Source organism: Kryptolebias marmoratus, linkage group LG22 (assembly GCF_001649575.2).
Source record: "Kryptolebias marmoratus isolate JLee-2015 linkage group LG22, ASM164957v2, whole genome shotgun sequence".
NCBI classification, from domain to species: Eukaryota; Metazoa; Chordata; class Actinopteri; order Cyprinodontiformes; family Rivulidae; genus Kryptolebias; species Kryptolebias marmoratus.
The window spans coordinates 446,868-464,144 of record NC_051451.1 but is presented as its reverse complement, the minus strand read 5'-3'; the positions used below and the strand labels follow the sequence as shown (position 1 = coordinate 464,144).

Below are 17,277 nucleotides of genomic sequence, written 5' to 3'. Positions count from 1 at the left end.
TCATCCATCCATCCATCCATCCATCCATCCATCCATCCATCCATCCATCCATCCATCCATCCATCCATCATCCATCATCCATCCATCCATCCATCCTTTATCTATCCATCCATTATCCATCCATCCATCATCCATCATCCATCCATCCATCCATCCACCCCTGCTCCTCAAACCTCAGAGAACCCAACGCGTTCTATTTTTTCTTCAGCCTCAAATCAATTCCAGACGCCACCGTTTCCTGCCTTGTCTGCCCCCCCTCCTCCAAAGGTCTACAGAGCCAAACCACACACACATGCACACACCCTCACACACACAGTTTGGATTTTCGTTTTTCCACAGCAAAGTTTCTACCCCTTCCTATTTGTATTCCAAGAATTGTATTTTTTCTGCAGTTCTTTCTGTTTGCCTTGGCTGCCCTCTTCATGGACTCATCTGGTTCTTTTTTTTAATTTCAGAACAAAAGTTATAGTGATAATGTTAACAATCCGTCATGCTAAGCTTTGAATCTTTATCCAATGCAGAACACGATAATGTTTTTGCCTGTGTCTGTGAGTTTGTACATGTTTGCTTATCTATAGAATTTGCAAAATATCTTGAGAACCAACTGGTGAGTTTTTTTATGAAACTCTCCAAAGGTCCTCTCTGGATGTACATGTACAATGGACTCATTTTTAGAGCCAACACAATTCAAGTAGCTAACCGACCTTAGAAAATATAAAAATGGCAACAGTTCAGTCAGTTTAACAAGTTTACAACTGAGTCAACTTTTGGAGTCAACTCAGTTCAAGATGGCTGCCACAGTTAACACAAAAATTTAATCAATGAATTTAAAAAATATTGAGTGCAAATGTGGTAGTAGATGAGCATTATCCCTCTTCGTTTAACAATGTCTGTCTGTTAGATCTACAACTGGTTAACTTCTGGAGACACCCTGTTTAAGATGGCTGCCACAGCTAATCAACCCTAACCCAAGCAAAAATGACTTTAATTTACATATATTGAGTTATACTTTGGTGTGGAAGTAGTTGAGAGTCATCCTGAACTCACAGTTCAAGCACAACAGATCTCACATACTGCATGAGACTGATCGAGTCGTCGTTTGGAAGGTTTGACCAAAAAGCTGCAGCTCTGGTATTTCTCATCATAAGACTGGCATGAAGGGTGGTGGGGATATGAATTCCTTCAATATTAGAAATTCTTTTTCAATTAAAGAATTTGCTCAGCCAGTTATTTTTTTAAATAGTTCATTTTGTTGATGGTGTCCGGAGGTGTTACACAGATAAATAAGGAGGTAGCATCAAACCTGTTCTCCCTGTGGAGGATGAAAAGTAAAAAAAAAAAAAAAGGATAAGGAAGAATGAAAATGAAACAAAACCTATAATGTTCTGCAGCACCACATAATTATCCATGTTCATTTTCTTTTTCTGAGTTTATTCTTAAAGTCTTCTGCAGTAATTACAGTGTCAGTCTAACCCCACATTGCAAAGCTGTAATTTGCAGTGTTGGATCCTACTGGACTGTGACAGAGAAGAGGGAGCTGGAAAGAATGAGAGGCACATTCAGGGGGAAATAAGTGGGGGAAAATGAGAAAATCTATGAAAAAGTGAAAAAAAGCAAGCTAGATAAAAGGCAAAACTGGAGAGAAATAATTAAACTGGCTGTTAATTAAGGGTTAATGCACATTGAAAAGGTTTCCAATAAAGGAAACAGCACGGCCATTGAAACAGTTTATCGTCCCCATTTCTTGAAACTTCGCTCTTTCAATACTTCTGTCTGGTGTAGCAAAGATTAGATGTATAATTAACTGTTAATGTGGAGTTCATCTTTCCATTTGTGAGGAGGACATCATCACAGAGTAAAAGCCCATGAAGAGGGACTTTCCATGCAACTGATGGCCAATAAACAGCGGTCAGCAGCCTAATTGGAGCTGCATTGTGTTGCCTGAAGCTTAACTGCGTCTCATCAGTTCGCCAGTTGTTTTACGGTCTATTCTGGTAGCTCATTTAGGGAAGCTGATTGGTTTGGTCATTATGTTGTTTTCAGCTCAGATGATTTCCTTAGGAATCTGAAGGCCACATAAGGAACATCAGAGTGGTGCAAGCACCCTGCTGAAGCTTTCACCCTATTAGTGAACTTTTTAAAATGTTTTTATTGTTTCATTATATCGAAAACACATTTTCTGCCTCTCTTTTTATGAGGGAAAAAGTACTGTTGCTAAAGTTTTTCAAAAACATTATTTTCGACAATTTCCTTGTGTGCAAATGTTTCTGACTAAACAGATGATGAATTAGAATGGTACCTAAATAACCGTGTAAAGCCCATAATCACACTTTTTGTGAGGGGTACACTGGTTGTGTGTTGGCACCAAGCTGTCTTTTTTTTAAATGCATGAGGCATGAAATTATGCAGCTGTCACAATAGATGAACCACTGTCACAATAATTCAGAACAGAAAAGAATACAGTTTGTTAAAATGCACACAAAATGCTTCTCAAATGATGGTAAAACTTAACCTCTGTCTCATTAGCAGGAAAAGTTCTCTGATTGCACATAATTTACCACAAATTGCATATTATTTCCATTCTAATTAGTGTGATTTTCAGTAACTGGGGATGGGAATTAAAATGTACCAACCTAAAAAGTTCCTAAAACGGATGTGTACCTCTAGATTTGTGTTCAGAAATGAAGGTTTTTTTAGCAAATACATTTAGCTTTGTATGTGATTATACTAACAAATATAACAGAGGTTAATTAGGTGAATAAAAGAGTCAGAAATGTATTTGAATGTCACCAGCAGACTGTCATCCTCATTAATAACCTTGTTCATTTAGCAGGGAACAAATTCAACTGATATTAGAATTTTTGTCTATGACTTGAGTATTAAAAAAATCCAACAAGTCCAAATAAGTAGACAGACAGATAGAGGCACACTTGGGCCCGGCGTGCTCTTGCCTTTAGGGATTTGGTCCTGCTTCAGTCAGTCAGGCTGTTTACACCTGCTGCTTTAATGTCTTCAGCAATCTAATTGCATTTGGATGCTGCTAAATACAGCCAGGTCTGAATGGCCTCTCAAAGCACCTTCAGTGGCTTGGCCCCCTTTTATCTGCATATGTTTGGCAGTCTGAATGCACTCCATCCTGGTGAGACCCCACAGCAGAGCGGACATTTCAGAGTAAAAACAGAAAACAAAGTAAGAAAAGTCCAGTCAGCTGCAGTCTGGTTTAAGATAATTATATAACCAGCTTTGGGAATATTTAATGTTGTTTTTGTTTGTTTGTTTTTCAGCTGAAAGTTTTAGTGAACTGTTTATCTAAATCCTTCCTAATGAAAATGTCCTTTTTGTCTGAATTTGATTATTCAGAGTGGATAACAGAATGTTGTATGGCTGATTGTGTTTAGAGTTTGTTGTCACTGTGCAGTGTCAATCACACAACTACAGTGTTAGGTCACATTATGTTCACCTAATTAGGCACAGAGTACAATGCAGTTTTTGTGGATAAAATCTTTAATCCTTTCACAGATACAGAGTTAGATCTAGAGATAACAGATCTGACAGGGCTTGTACCTGGATACAGTGCAGGTAAATGACATCCAGCCAGCCATTTTCTTCACACTTTTTACCATGCGGGGTCATACAGACGTTGATGATTATCCCCAGCAGTCACTGTGCGAGAGACGGGGGACACCCTGGACAGGTCACAAGTCCATCACAGGGACATATGGAGACAAACGAGACGAACAACCAGTGATAGCTTAGAGTTAGCAATTAACCTGACATGCATGTTTTTGGTCTGTGGGAGGAAACCCACACAGGCATGGGGAGAACATGTGAACCCCACACAGAAAGACCCCAGGTGGGAGGAGATCTTGCAAACTTCTTACTGTGAGGCTACAGCTTTAACTACTGCCTGGTAGATGACATCCAAACATCCACAGTAACCAACCAGATATGAGTGCACTCAACCAGAGCTGACCAGTCAATTCACCCAATCAGGATAACAAATGAAGTCTGAACAGCCTCATTGTGAAAGTTCACCCTCAGGATTTGTTCTGCTAATTTGTGTGTGTTACACATTCTCAAGCATCCACACACATTACACTGCTGGTGTGCTGACGGACATATCTTTAAAAACAAATTAGAATTTTGCAAGTTGCCATCTTGTGTTGTCTTCCATATTGTGTTACAACTTTAAAGTTTTGTTTTGTTGTCGATTTAATAATGTGGTAGTCAACAGCAGCACAACATGATCTGTGGACCTCTTCCAACCTTGTGTCCCATCATGGAAACTATTGTTTAATAAGCCTAATTTATGTAATCTTGAAACTGCACTGCATGTTTTCAATAAAAACCTTGATCGTGCTTCAGAAAATCAGCTCCTCTGCCTGTTTCAAAGTGCCTTTTGATTCATTTTGCTGCATCCTCTAACTAGTCCAAAAACCTAAAATATTTAAAGATTGTTTTCAGATGAGCCATTTTTTACATGATAAAAACTCCAGAATAATCATACCTGTGGTCAAGATTTCTCCTGTAAACATAAACATGTTTACTACATGTATCATCTTGTTTTTAAAAGCCACACTAAAGCTATCATGTTTACCTCCTCCCAAGCTTAATCAGCCACATGTTCATTCACATCGATTTTACAGTGCAGAGAACACAGTTTCTGTTAGGAAATGTGTCTGTGTCCCAAGAGGAAACAAATCTGCTTCACTGTGCAAACTGATCCTTCATCTGAAACCCCCCAAAGCTCCATGACACTAAGCACATTACCTTAACGTTGACGGATAACAGGTGACAGGGTTTGGATGTGAATAATGCTCATCCTTACCAAATCTATTTCCAGAGCATTCCTGTTCAGTTTTCTGTGTGTCACCCATTCATACCCATAGAATTATCACTCAGTGATTAGAGTCTGTGGATGCATGTCATGTGTCACTGATGTGGCTTTGAATGTGTGCCTCTGCCTTAGCCCCAACATTTTTGTCCAAGGCAAATGTCTGACAATGATAAGAAGCATCAGTAGTTATTTTTATGGTGATTGAATTCAGTAATAATGACATTTTTACCTTCATATTATGTAGATAGCAATGTTACGGCTGATAAACAGCACTGAGACATTCAGTCCTTCCTTTATCATGTAAATGGAAACCAATGATGATAAAATGAAGCAGGATAGTCATAAAAAACATAAAGAGGTTTTTGTACCAATATGGGAACCAACACAGGGCTAAGCATTAGCTTTATATGGACTTCCTTTATCCGTGACAGCCAAAATGCACTCCCATCTGGTACAAAAGGATTTGTGAGGGTTAAGATTGGGCATGGGTTCAGGTATACCACTGTGTTCAAAGCCCAGTGTCAGAACCACTACATTTTCTGTCATACCAGTCCTACGGTTTAAATGCCTGAAAATAAGATAACAGTGACAGAGTGTAGTTTTTCCATTTGCCCCATCTGTTATTGGACCCGTTGCTCGGAGCCATTGTTGCACTCATAAAACAGACAGGACTCAGTCTTCTGTTTTAGCAACTTGATTTGCCCTACGCTGCATGTATTTTTTTTTTGTATTGTTCTCTCTAGAGCAACCGGGGATGAACGCCCAGATACAGAGCTTCTTCTTCCAGCCGTACCATGCTACAGCTCATGCTACTTGGCCTAGCATGTAGCACGTAGCACGCAGCTCAGATTCTGTCCAACTTCTGCGCCTGAACTAAAATAACTCAGCACCATGTTTTAAACAGTAAAATTAATAAGACAAATTAAATATATTAAATAAACAAAAGAGTGTTTTATCTATCATTCAAAAAGAAGTAATAATCTCAGTAAAATACTACAAGGGTGCAACACCACCAGAAGCTAAAGCGGTATTTTCCCAAACCTTAATGCTTGTAAAAAAAAGGTGTTTTGTGTGACCCTTTATCTGGTCGTAGATAACACAGTCAGTCATGGCTTGCCTACCAGACGACCAACACCAGTTTGTTTTTTGAAGGCAGTGTTGTTTTAAACAAACATTTGCAACAAGCTGCAACGGTTAGCATGTTAGCAGATAAAATAACAGCCGACTGCAAGCTTTTTACAAACCCAGCTAAATAAATTAACTAACATCGGCTTGCTGCCCTCCTAATGATACTTTACAAAAAGCAGAAAAACAGAGGACAGGTATTATTCTATGCAATTTGCACAACTACTTAAATATTACAAATAAATCCTGTGACATTGGTTTAAAACCTGTCCTGTGCAGGAAAAAGCTGACTCGCTGATTTTAAACAGTGACTGTCTACATGTTCACCTGTGTTCTCTCAGTCTCTTTATTTATATGTGTGCATTAAAAATGAAAATAACTATACATAAAGATTTAATTAGATATCATTATACCTATAATATAATAATTATTAAGCAATATGTGACACTATTTAGGCAGCCATATGAATAGTATTAGCTTTTTAGTTTTGAACAAAAGCAAACAAATCATTTTTAACATTTTTGTTTTAATACTGTGAAAACTTGGTAGTTTTGTTGAAAGTTATCAAAGCATCATCATCCCATACCAGCACATGTCCAGTTAAGGGTTAGAATAAAAATATGAGTAGGTTTAGTGTAAGTTGTAAGTTTAAATTTGTAGGGTAAGGGTCCAGAGATGGGTGTTCTTATGATGATATAAAGACAAACCTGTGTGTGCGTGTGTGTGTGTGCGTGTGTAGGTGTGTGTGTGTGTGTGTATGTGTGTGTAAAAATAGCAGACTGAGGGTCTTGTGGGTGGTAATTAGTACTTGAATTTTACTAATGACTTAATAGAAATCAGCAACCATTACACAGACGCATACGAGTCCTCACACAGACACACACACACACACACACAGAGAAAATACCTAGTTTGCAGTAACTGTGAGTCTGTGTGTGTGTATGTCAGAGTTGCTAGCCTCTCATTAATACCTATTTTCATGAATGCTGAGAAAGCGTTGTGGTTCTCTCATTGTAATTGCCTCACCACGCACACATTGACACACACACTCACACGCACACACATGTACGCACAAACTTGTGTTAGTTCCTCTAATTGAAAGGCAATTAAGCTTCAGGTTTCGTGGTGTGAGCTAAACGCTGGGTGTCTGTTTTCAGCACTGCTCTGTTTTTAAGCTTTTACCAGACCACAAAGAGCCGGCCACAGAAACAAGATACTTAAAGTGAACTTTAATATACTCACTGTAGGTCTCTGTGCCTTTCACATTTCCGTGTCCTTCCTGGTCTTTTGTCTTTGCTTTGTGGTCTTTAACTTGCAGTTTATTCCTGGAAATTTAAATAGTAATTTAAAAAACAACTGATGTCCAGTCATTTTAACACAGCCTTACTTTATAACACATGTACATTTGTTGTAGGCCTATATTTAAACTTTAAACAGTGTTACTTCTACTTTCACCGCCCTTCTTTGAGCTGTTCCATGGTCATCTCATCTCATTTTTACCTCAACTTATCAATTTCTTTTTTTGGAACAGACTCTGGAAAACAAAATCGCAAGTCAGAAGCTTTGCATCTACTGCAGTGTGCTTCAGGGATTTATTTTCAGAGAGTGAGGGTAGATTTTTTACAGTGATGGAAAATCTCATTTTAAATCTCCCATGACCCTCTTTTTCATTCGTGCACAAACATGAAAAAAGATACCACATCTGGTTCAAATAGTGTTGGGGAAAAGAGAAAAGCAGTGGCTGAAGTTTGGTTGTTTGCTGAGTGCATCTCACTCAATCAGTATGTTAAGAACATTTTCCAAATGTGTAATGTCCCATAGTTAAGACATTCATTACTTGCAAAACCCAAAAACCTTCATAATTTAATGTTCATAAAGAGAGACCTATCACACCTTTGGCCTGTTTTATACGCTCCTTTGCTTTGCTACCCAAGTACTATTCCTTTTATACATCTTGCACACACAAAGTATTGCAAAACTGTTTATTTTCACCGCTTTTGACAGAAAGTGTGTGCCAGGAAAGGGATGAATCTAAACTTGTTAACAGGGCAAGAATCATATTCATATAGATTTACAGAAACGAGAGCTGAAAGGGTGAACAGAAAAAAAAGTTTACATCTCTCTTTATCTCTTTATACAGTACTTTTGAAAGTTACTTTAATGGCTACTGGTGCAAGTTTGGCTCACTGAGGAGAAAGTAATGAAAGCCCGGTCCAGAGACAGACACCAACAGAGGCGACACAAAGAGAAAAGAACAGGTTGGGTCAGATGGAGGCAGTGGACTGGGACACCAAGCAGATCAGCCTGTTCTTGTTCTTTAATGGGAACAAGCAAAGAAAAAAATGAAAAAAAAACAAGAAATAATCTTACTTAGACTCTGGGACACTTCAGATCTCCTTCTGACCCTGAATTGGTGGTGAGAAGATAAATTAGTAGAAGTTTTGTTTTTTTCCTTGTTGTGTAGTTTGTTTTTTTGTTATTGTTGTTTTATTAAGCAAAATCCAACATATGCCTTGTTCTATTAAAATTTGCTAATGTGGGGAGAAAGTTTTTGCATAAACTTCCTTTCCTAAGAGCTTTATGCACAAACAATACCATCAACTCCAGCACATAAACCCACAGCTAAAACGAAAAAAAAAAGTACATGTGCTTGTTCCAGCTTCTCAGAAAAAACCAAAACCATCAAACTGCTGCCTGAAACAAAACAATAAGTAGAAAGAAAGCATGCAGACAAAAAAATCATTTTCTGTTGACATTTGTTTGCCTACGCCCAAATAAATCTCGCTCCAGAAACACATTTGAGCTTGTTTGCTAACTGTCATATCTTCCACATTGTAATGGATTTTGTGCAAAGTAAAGAAATACAGCACAGATGAATATTAAAGAACTGAGTCCAATTTCCAACGGCAAATATAAAGAAAAGTCAATCTGGACCAAATCCTTTACATGATTTCTTTTTCAACAGCATGCCAGACTCTTTACCAAACAAGAAACAGTAAGTTTTTTACTGGTATAAACATTTATAACAACAAAAACTTTTCATTTAGGGACAAAAACGTTACAGAGGCACAGGTTCTACATTTATGGACACAATTTTTACATTTATAGTGACAAATGTTATATTTAGGGCACAGACTTTACATTTTTGGATCCATCATTACATTCAAAGACACAAAATCTCTCTTTATAGGCTCAAACTTTACATTTAGGGATACCACATTTTTACATTCTGGATCCATTTATGGACACATACTTTACAGTTTTTGACCAATTATGACATTTAAGTCAAGTTAAGTCAAATTTATTTATTTACCACTTTTCAGCAACACGGCAGTTCAAAGTATTTAGGGACAAAAACTTTACAGGAGCACAAACTTGACACAGCGAGATAAAAAACTTTACACTTATGGGAACAAACCTTCCATTCAGATGCTTTTGGACACAGATATGGTCATAAATAAATAACAGTAATGTGGCATTATTGTTGACTTGGAAACACATCAGCCAGTAGCAGGTTTTTTTTAAAGTTTTCGGCTTACAACTGTTTGACGCGCCCTCAAACATACAATGTGTCCAGTTAATGTTGGCCAATGAATCACTACAGTCTTCTGAAGTACTTGACTCATAGATCCACAGCATCGCTTCGAACCCAAGGGAATAGTGTGTGGGCACACACACACACACACAGACACACACACATTCATATGAACATACTGTTCTCTATTCAAATGTGACTCTTGAGTCATGTTTTCAGACAGAGGAAGTTGTCTGGCCAAAAGGCCTGTTTGCCCTGGGGAGTCATTATCGCTGTCTGTTTCTGTCCGCCTCAGCCTGTGTTGCTCCGTCAAACGTTAGAACATATATCTGTATGGCCACAGTAAATGTGTACAGTAGATACAATAGTAACTTTCTGTGTGGGGTTGTTTATTTTTAGATTAACTGCAGCAGTTATTTGAACAGGGAGGATTATTAAACAGGTTTAGCATTATGGAGCTGCACTAACAAACACTGTACATTGGACCACTGCTGGCTGTTTAGTGCTCTGCCTTCATGGACTTTACGCTGTGACCTGGCACTGAGAGAAACTGACTGCTTGTCTGCAGAGATGCCGAACTCTCTCATATCCATTTTTTAGCATCATGTCTTCACAAACAGCTCCTATATTTTCCTCCCCCATTATTGCAGCTAATGTTCACTGTCTTGGTTGTTGCTTATTTCAGTTGAAATTTGCCAGCTCCAAGTAAAAAGGGAGAATGCTAACCCCATTTATGCATGCTCTTCAACAAAAATCACAAGAATATACTGTGTCTGAGCTTTGAACTATGATTGTAGGAAACCCTAACACAAAGGAAATTCAATGAAACTGAATGTCGTAATATTTGATCAGTTTGTATTTACAAGTTACATAAAAAATGACCAAGTGTGTGTTGGCAGAAACCCAGAGTCACATTTTTAATTCTCCAACTTTAGTAAAATTAATCACCAAGTGTTCTGAATCATTTCTGTGTTATTGAACAAGTCACCCACCATGAAACTCCCAGTCCCACTGGGTCCGCTCAGGATTTCACTCTGTGCATCAGTCATTGGATTTATTCCTGTGGCTCCTGTTGGTGTGTGTCTGGCCTGGCACATATAGTATGACAGCTTTTCAGACAATTACTAGAAAACTCATAGTGGAGAATTAGGAAGCAAAATAAAGCAATTTATTCCAGAACCTTTATATCTGCAAGTTAAATATTGTTAACCTTTAATTTGACACAAACAAGACAGCTTGAAAGCGCTTTTACAGATTCTGCATAGCAGGTGTCAGAAAGTTCACAGCACATTATTTTTCCTGTGCTTGTGTTGTTGGCAGGACTACATGCAACTGCAAACAATTTCTAAAATTTGATTTTAATAAGTGTGACACTTTTAATTATCTTGCATTTACTGTTGTGCAATTCTAAACCTGATGATTTGGCTAATGTTTGCAGTAACGTGTATGACATCATTTCCTGTTTGCTCTGCTAGTGTTTGTTCACCGAATCTTTAGATTTACTGAATTTATTTTTATCTTGACAGTTTTCATGCATTACCATACAATCACTCTTTGTGCTGTTGTGTCTACTGTTGAACTATGCTTGAGGCAATTTTGTCTTTCAGCACTGTTTTGTTTTGACATTGTTTGGGCTGCTAGCTCTAGCTAGCTTTAGCTTTGCATAGCATGGCTTCTGGTTCTATCCCAGCTTCTTCTGTTCTTACTTGCTTTGTGTATCAGATGTTCAGCTATTCCTCTGCCTCCTCTAGTGATAATGGTAATAAATGTTGGTGAAAAGCCTTTAGATAACCAGGTCCCCTTAGGCAGTGCAGAGTCCTGCTGGCGGTCCTTCAGCAGACCTCGAGCAGCCGGGTCAGTTCAGAGTAAGTATAGTGCAAAGGCCAAGCCCCCAGTTCATCACCGACCCGTTCACGTTTCAAACTGATTTTCCTCACTCAGCGACACACCCGCTCTGAAGAGGCAGCTCTGTAGTCTGAAACGTGCCACTAGGGACTCCAGCATCCATAGTCAGATGCATCCCGGGGCCAGACCAGGTGACATTTATTCCTACCTGAAGCTGCTGACTAAGACTAAGGTTAAATATAGTAAGATTGTTATTCAGGTCAGCTGTAATGACAGCTCACTAAAATTAATGTTGCTTCTGTGTGTAACTTTGCAAGAACTCTGTCTAACTCCGTAGTTTTCTCTGGTCCCCTCCCCAACCCTACCAGTGATGACATGTTTAGTCATATGTCATCATTCAACTGCTGGCTGTTGGAATGAAAACGGCACTTCACTAACATGAAATAATTGTATTATGTTAAGCCTGTTAACATACAAGAAATCAATAGTGTGAACATCTGAACAAAAATAATCAGTTTGAGGAGTTTCAGTCAGGTTTAGAGCTCATCATAGCACAGAAACAACACTGGTGAAAGTTACCAATGATATTATCATGGCCTCAGACAGTGGATTTGTGGAATTTTGGAGTCAACTCAATAAATATGGCCACCACAGATAATCAACCTTTGCCAATATGAAAATTGCTAGAGCTGAGCTTCATCTTTAACACATACTCAGAATTAATTGTACACATTGTACAATGTTTTTGCTTAAAATGTTGGCATTAACTGTGGAGAAAGATTTTTCTCTTTTTTCCTTTGATTATACATCAGGGTTATTCCAGTCTGGTCTCAGTAGATTTGTTGCATCAAGCAGCTATTTTCCTGTTGCAGTGCCAAAGAAATAGCTTCAACATTTAGATAAATTAATCATGGACATCACATTTACACATAAACAAACATCCACAAACAGACACGTCAGTCAGAGATCCCAAGAATAATCAGACGGATGAGAAGGTAGTCAGTATGAGAGAAAGCGTTGATGCTTCAAAGCTGCATGGTCATGTGGTTAACAGGAACCAAGGAGCCCTAAGGGAACATTTTCATCTACTGAAGATTTTAAACACACATATGCAGTGAAACTGTAACAGTTACAGAAGGGAAAAGAAAAAAGGGAAAGCTAAGAAACCAAAAGATTTCTTTAAAGTCAAACCATATGAGATTATTTGCACAGCTAATAAATATTTGCTGTTGCAGATATTTGGGTTTAAGAGATTTGTGTGCACAATCCTTTGTGTCTTATGTTATTTCTATCCTATAGCACCATCTCCAAGTCTAATTGTGCTCTATTAGTGATGAACTTAGAGAGAGTGGAAGCCTGGTAAACCACACAAAATCTGGGAGCTCATGTTTCATTTTCTCTGGCAGAGTGCATCTGGACTCCCTCGTGTTCAAACAGATTTCTACTGAAGGATTTAACTAACACTGACGGGGTTTGCTACCATACGACAGCACAAGTGCATTCTATCCGTCTTCTTCCAAACTTTGTTGCATTTGTCTGCAGTTGTCAGGTTACAGCATGTTAGCATGTCTATTGTGAGCCAGGCAAACAAGGACCCTAATGACTCTCCAGTGGGAGGGGAGTGGGATTAATCTGCATGTGAACTTAGCTGCATAAACAGAGCATTTAATGCAGTTTAGTGCTTAGAATGCCACACTCTTCAGTTTTAAATTGAAAAAGCACTTTGGATGGGATGCAAAACATTGTCAACTACAAAACAAAAAGCTCTGCTGCAAATACTTCAATGTGATTACAACTAGGGCTGCTCCATTATGGAAACAATCACAATTATTTTAATAAATACTGCAATCACATTTAGTGAAAACAATTATCCATTGAGTTTGTAAACACCGTATTTGTTACACATAAGTGATTTATTCCTTGATACCTTCCTGTTAAACTTTCACTTAAAATATCTGACAAAGTATTCATTCAAATGTAGGCTACTGGATCATCTCAGACTGTCCTAAGAGCACTAAGAGCTGTGTTTTGACACCTGCAGCTGTCCTCTGAGAGACTATATGTCCAGGTCTTAAAACCACACAGATGATAAACAATAATTATTTTTACAAACTGGTCCAAATCTGCCTGTATTCACTTAAAAAGTGTACTAGATTAAATCACAACTCAGGCAGCTGTCAGGATGGGTACAAAACAAGCAAATGGGCACACTGTGGGTACAGTGTGGATGGAGGTGGACCACAAAACAATGTGCGCAGCCAAGAACATAGTTTTTCCAAATTGTGAACATGAAAATACACCATGATTTTCTAAAAAACTGATGCTAAAAACGTGGCCACACAGTTTGCTGATTGCTTAGTTTGCAAACATTCAGTATTCAGTGAGACTACAGCAGGAAATGATCCTATTCTCTCAATTTTGAGTCACAAACCATTGCAACCCAGTGAGGTAATATCTGTAGCAATCTGCAGCTTTTTTGTAAAGGTGACATTGTCCTAATTCCGAAACTGAGAATTTCATTTTTCACCAAAAAGTCAGACTTTCACTGACATTAACCAAATACTTCAAAGTTAGAATAAAAAGGTTGGATTTTAATGACATCTTTATGGCCCAGATCCATTTACTCCAAATGATTGCAGACAAAAAGTGGCACATCTCAATTTAAAAGAAAAAGAGAACAAAATTACTCAGAATAAGTTACTGATGTGAAATAATCTCCATTTGTCAAGTTTATTTTGACATAATAAACTTGTTTTTGCGTGTTTATTTATCTGTAGCAGCATATGTCATTGACCGCTGCACCAATTTTAATGAAACTTCTTTGAGCGTACATCCACAAATGATTATCAGGACATATAGATACTGGCCTAAAATTTTGTGTGTTAGTAGCTGAGACTGATCGCCAACAGATTGTGTACGAGCCTAATTTAAAATTTTGCCATTAACAATTTTGAGTCTGTCTGTTAGTAAATTATCCCATCAACCACTGAACAGACTGTAATCAAACTTTCAGGAAAAAAATGTTGGATGTACATGTCCAACTGATAAACTCTTGCAGTAAATCCAAATCAGAATGGATGCTGTAGCTAATTAACATTCTCAAATGCAAAAATGTATTTAACTTAGTCAGTTTTACAGATATTGGGCAAAGATTTTATGCAATTGTAACTAAGAGTCATTAAGAACTCATCTGAACTTTGAGCAAAACAACTCACAATATTACATGGCATTGCACATAAGAACATTTCCAAGGTTTGATCAAAATGATTACGACTTCATCATTTCTCACCATAAAATGACATTAGTCTATAACAATGGCATAAAAGATGGCAGGAAATATGTGGTCCTTCAAGTACTGTTAGGCCTTTAATTTTGCTTGAGCTCTGTAAACACAATTTAAATCCTGCTTATAAGTCATTTTATTTTCTTTTGCACTACATTGACAATTTTTTTAGAGTTTCTAATACACTTTTTTCTTCACAGCTCAGGGTTGTTTGTGGATATTTGGATTAAACACAGATTAAACTAGAAATCATGAAAGCAGGACACAAGGAGTGAGGTGTTTTTACCTTTCCTGTCTCTTTACATTGTAAAGAGCAGTCAATAGACAGAGCCCAGAGCAGTAAATAGACAGTGACCTGCTGTCATGTCAGCCATCTGCTCTGTAACCACTCTGTCTGTATCTAATTGAATAAAAGCTAATGGGTTTACAGACAACACTGTCTGTATAATTAGTACATTTTACTAATTAACATGACAACCATTTACGAGGCCAGACTCCATTTATCGCTTCTTATTGATCTCTTATGTGTTATTTATCCACAAATATGCTTAATTAAGTATTTGTTTTACCTTTTATAATTTTTGTCAGCAAAAACAATTGCTGTTATTGACCAAGTTGCTTTTTCTGCTGCCCTACAGGCTCTTTCAGTAAGAGACAGAAGAGCCAAATACAAAAAGAAGAGCAAAGAGTGGGAAGAAATCTGTAATGAGTCTCTGCAGCAACGAGCCCCATCCCAGCAGATGAACTAGAAGTTCCATAAGTATTTTGTTTGGAAGAAAAAGCAGGATCCCACCTCAGTGGGAGCTGAGCTTCACTGAGAGGAAGCAGGAAGTCGAAGGCGGAGTAAAGTTCACCGTCGCCCAGGTGGGACAGGATGGCAGTTCTGACAGTGAGGCGTCAGGGTTTTGGCCTGCTGAGGGTCCTCTTGGTGTTTCTGGGCGTTTCTGTGCTGTGCAGCGTTGCATTAGGAACAAGGAAAGGACACGCTTCTCTGGATCACAGGAGCCACAGACACAGACATCCAGGTAGGACATTAAACCCTGCAGGTGGACGTCATGTCTTCTCTGGGCTATACATTACCCCTCTCCTCAATTTGTACTCCCTGTGACTATGAAAGTCATTTTATGTATCAGAATATAATAACCTAATGACTATAAGAAAAAAGTCATACAGTACATCTACAACTGAATACCATTTTAAGGCAACCCAGTTCAAAATAGTTACCAAAGCTAATCCTCATTAACCTGCACAAAAAAGGTTATACCTTAGTTATTTTTTGAACTATTGAGCTTATATTTGGTGTGGTGCTATCTGAGTCATTCACAACACTTACTCCAAGTGTCAACAGTGGTGCACAATCAATATCAATATCACATGTGAGGAGAATGTTATTTTTAAGGTTCAACCAAAATGGCTACAACTTCAGCATGAGATAATCTTAGTTAAAACTCTGGCATAAACGATGACAGGTGATATGGCTTCCTTCAAAGAATGCCTTCATTTTTTAGTTGATCCTTTCATCCCAAACACTTTTTGAAGTACTTGCTATCTGTTGTTTTAAAATTTGTTTTGTTACGTGTGATATCTGACTTTTTTTCTGCTAACCACTCTTCTGTTCAAACATGGCTGCAATTAAAACCTCTTGGCCACAAAGCAGTTGCACCGCAACAAACAGGTTAAATGCCTTCCGAAGAGCTTCTAAAACACAATTTGCTGAAGTGTGAATTGTTCATACAATCCACCCACTTTGTCTCAGCTGGGAGTTAAATCCTGACCCAGTATTCAAAATCAGACCTCTGTGTTCATGAGGTTACTGCTTCACGCCCACTTTGAACTTTTATCTACTGAGGGAAAAAAATCTGCTGCGGTAATTCAGTTATTTTACAGAATGAACTCAATTAGGGTCTAATTTGTCTTCTGACAGCTTCTAATTTTATAATAATAATAATAATAATAATAATAATAATAATAATAATAATAATAAGAGGAAGACGAATGCAGTAAATCTGAATGAAGTGCTGTTTGTTTTCTTGTTTCCTTTCAGGTCATTTGTCACTGCATAGACACAGACAGAGGGCAGGGAAGGAAGGCCAGGTACTACACCGGTCCAAACGAGGATGGGTGTGGAATCAGTTCTTTGTTATTGAGGAATACACTGGACCTGACCCAGTTCTGGTGGGCAGGGTAAGTTTTTAGAGTTTTTTTGTGAAGTCTTTGTAGTTTTCTCTTCTCTTCAAAACCAATTAGAAGCTGAATAATCGCTGAATGGCCACAGTGCCCTCCAGTGACAGCCTATGTGCACGGTGACAGCTAACTCCCAACAAGATTTAAATGAGCTTTTCCCATTTATCAAGGAGCGAGAGTAAGATGGAATAAGACAGGGGTCATGCTGACATTCGCGTGGGGATGATTGGTGGTTTTCCTGCACAACAACACCATCACTCAAACTGAACAGAGGTTTTCATTGCAAAGAATAAATGATGACCACAATGCATCTTATTTCATAGGCAAAGGCTTGTAAAGAAGGAACAAGTACTTAATTGAATGTTGAACAATCTTCATTTTTTACTGATAATCTAAAAGCCCTGCTTATTAGCAGTTTCCTGTCTGACACACATCATTCCTCACATTTCACCGTTATATGTTTTAGCT

The 17,277-nt window shown here is 38.1% G+C and overlaps 1 protein-coding gene across 1 annotated transcript in view; it reads left to right on the top strand.

The window, feature by feature from the left end:
* Positions 1-17,277, top strand: part of cdh11 (cadherin 11, type 2, OB-cadherin (osteoblast)) — a 116,857-nt gene that overhangs the window by 63,192 nt on the left and 36,388 nt on the right. The window contains exons 3-4 of the mRNA XM_017432728.3: positions 15,264-15,650; positions 16,670-16,809. Coding sequence (XP_017288217.1) covers positions 15,500-15,650; positions 16,670-16,809 — 291 coding nt within the window. The 5' untranslated portion in view covers positions 15,264-15,499. The remainder of the gene's footprint in view (positions 1-15,263; positions 15,651-16,669; positions 16,810-17,277) is intronic.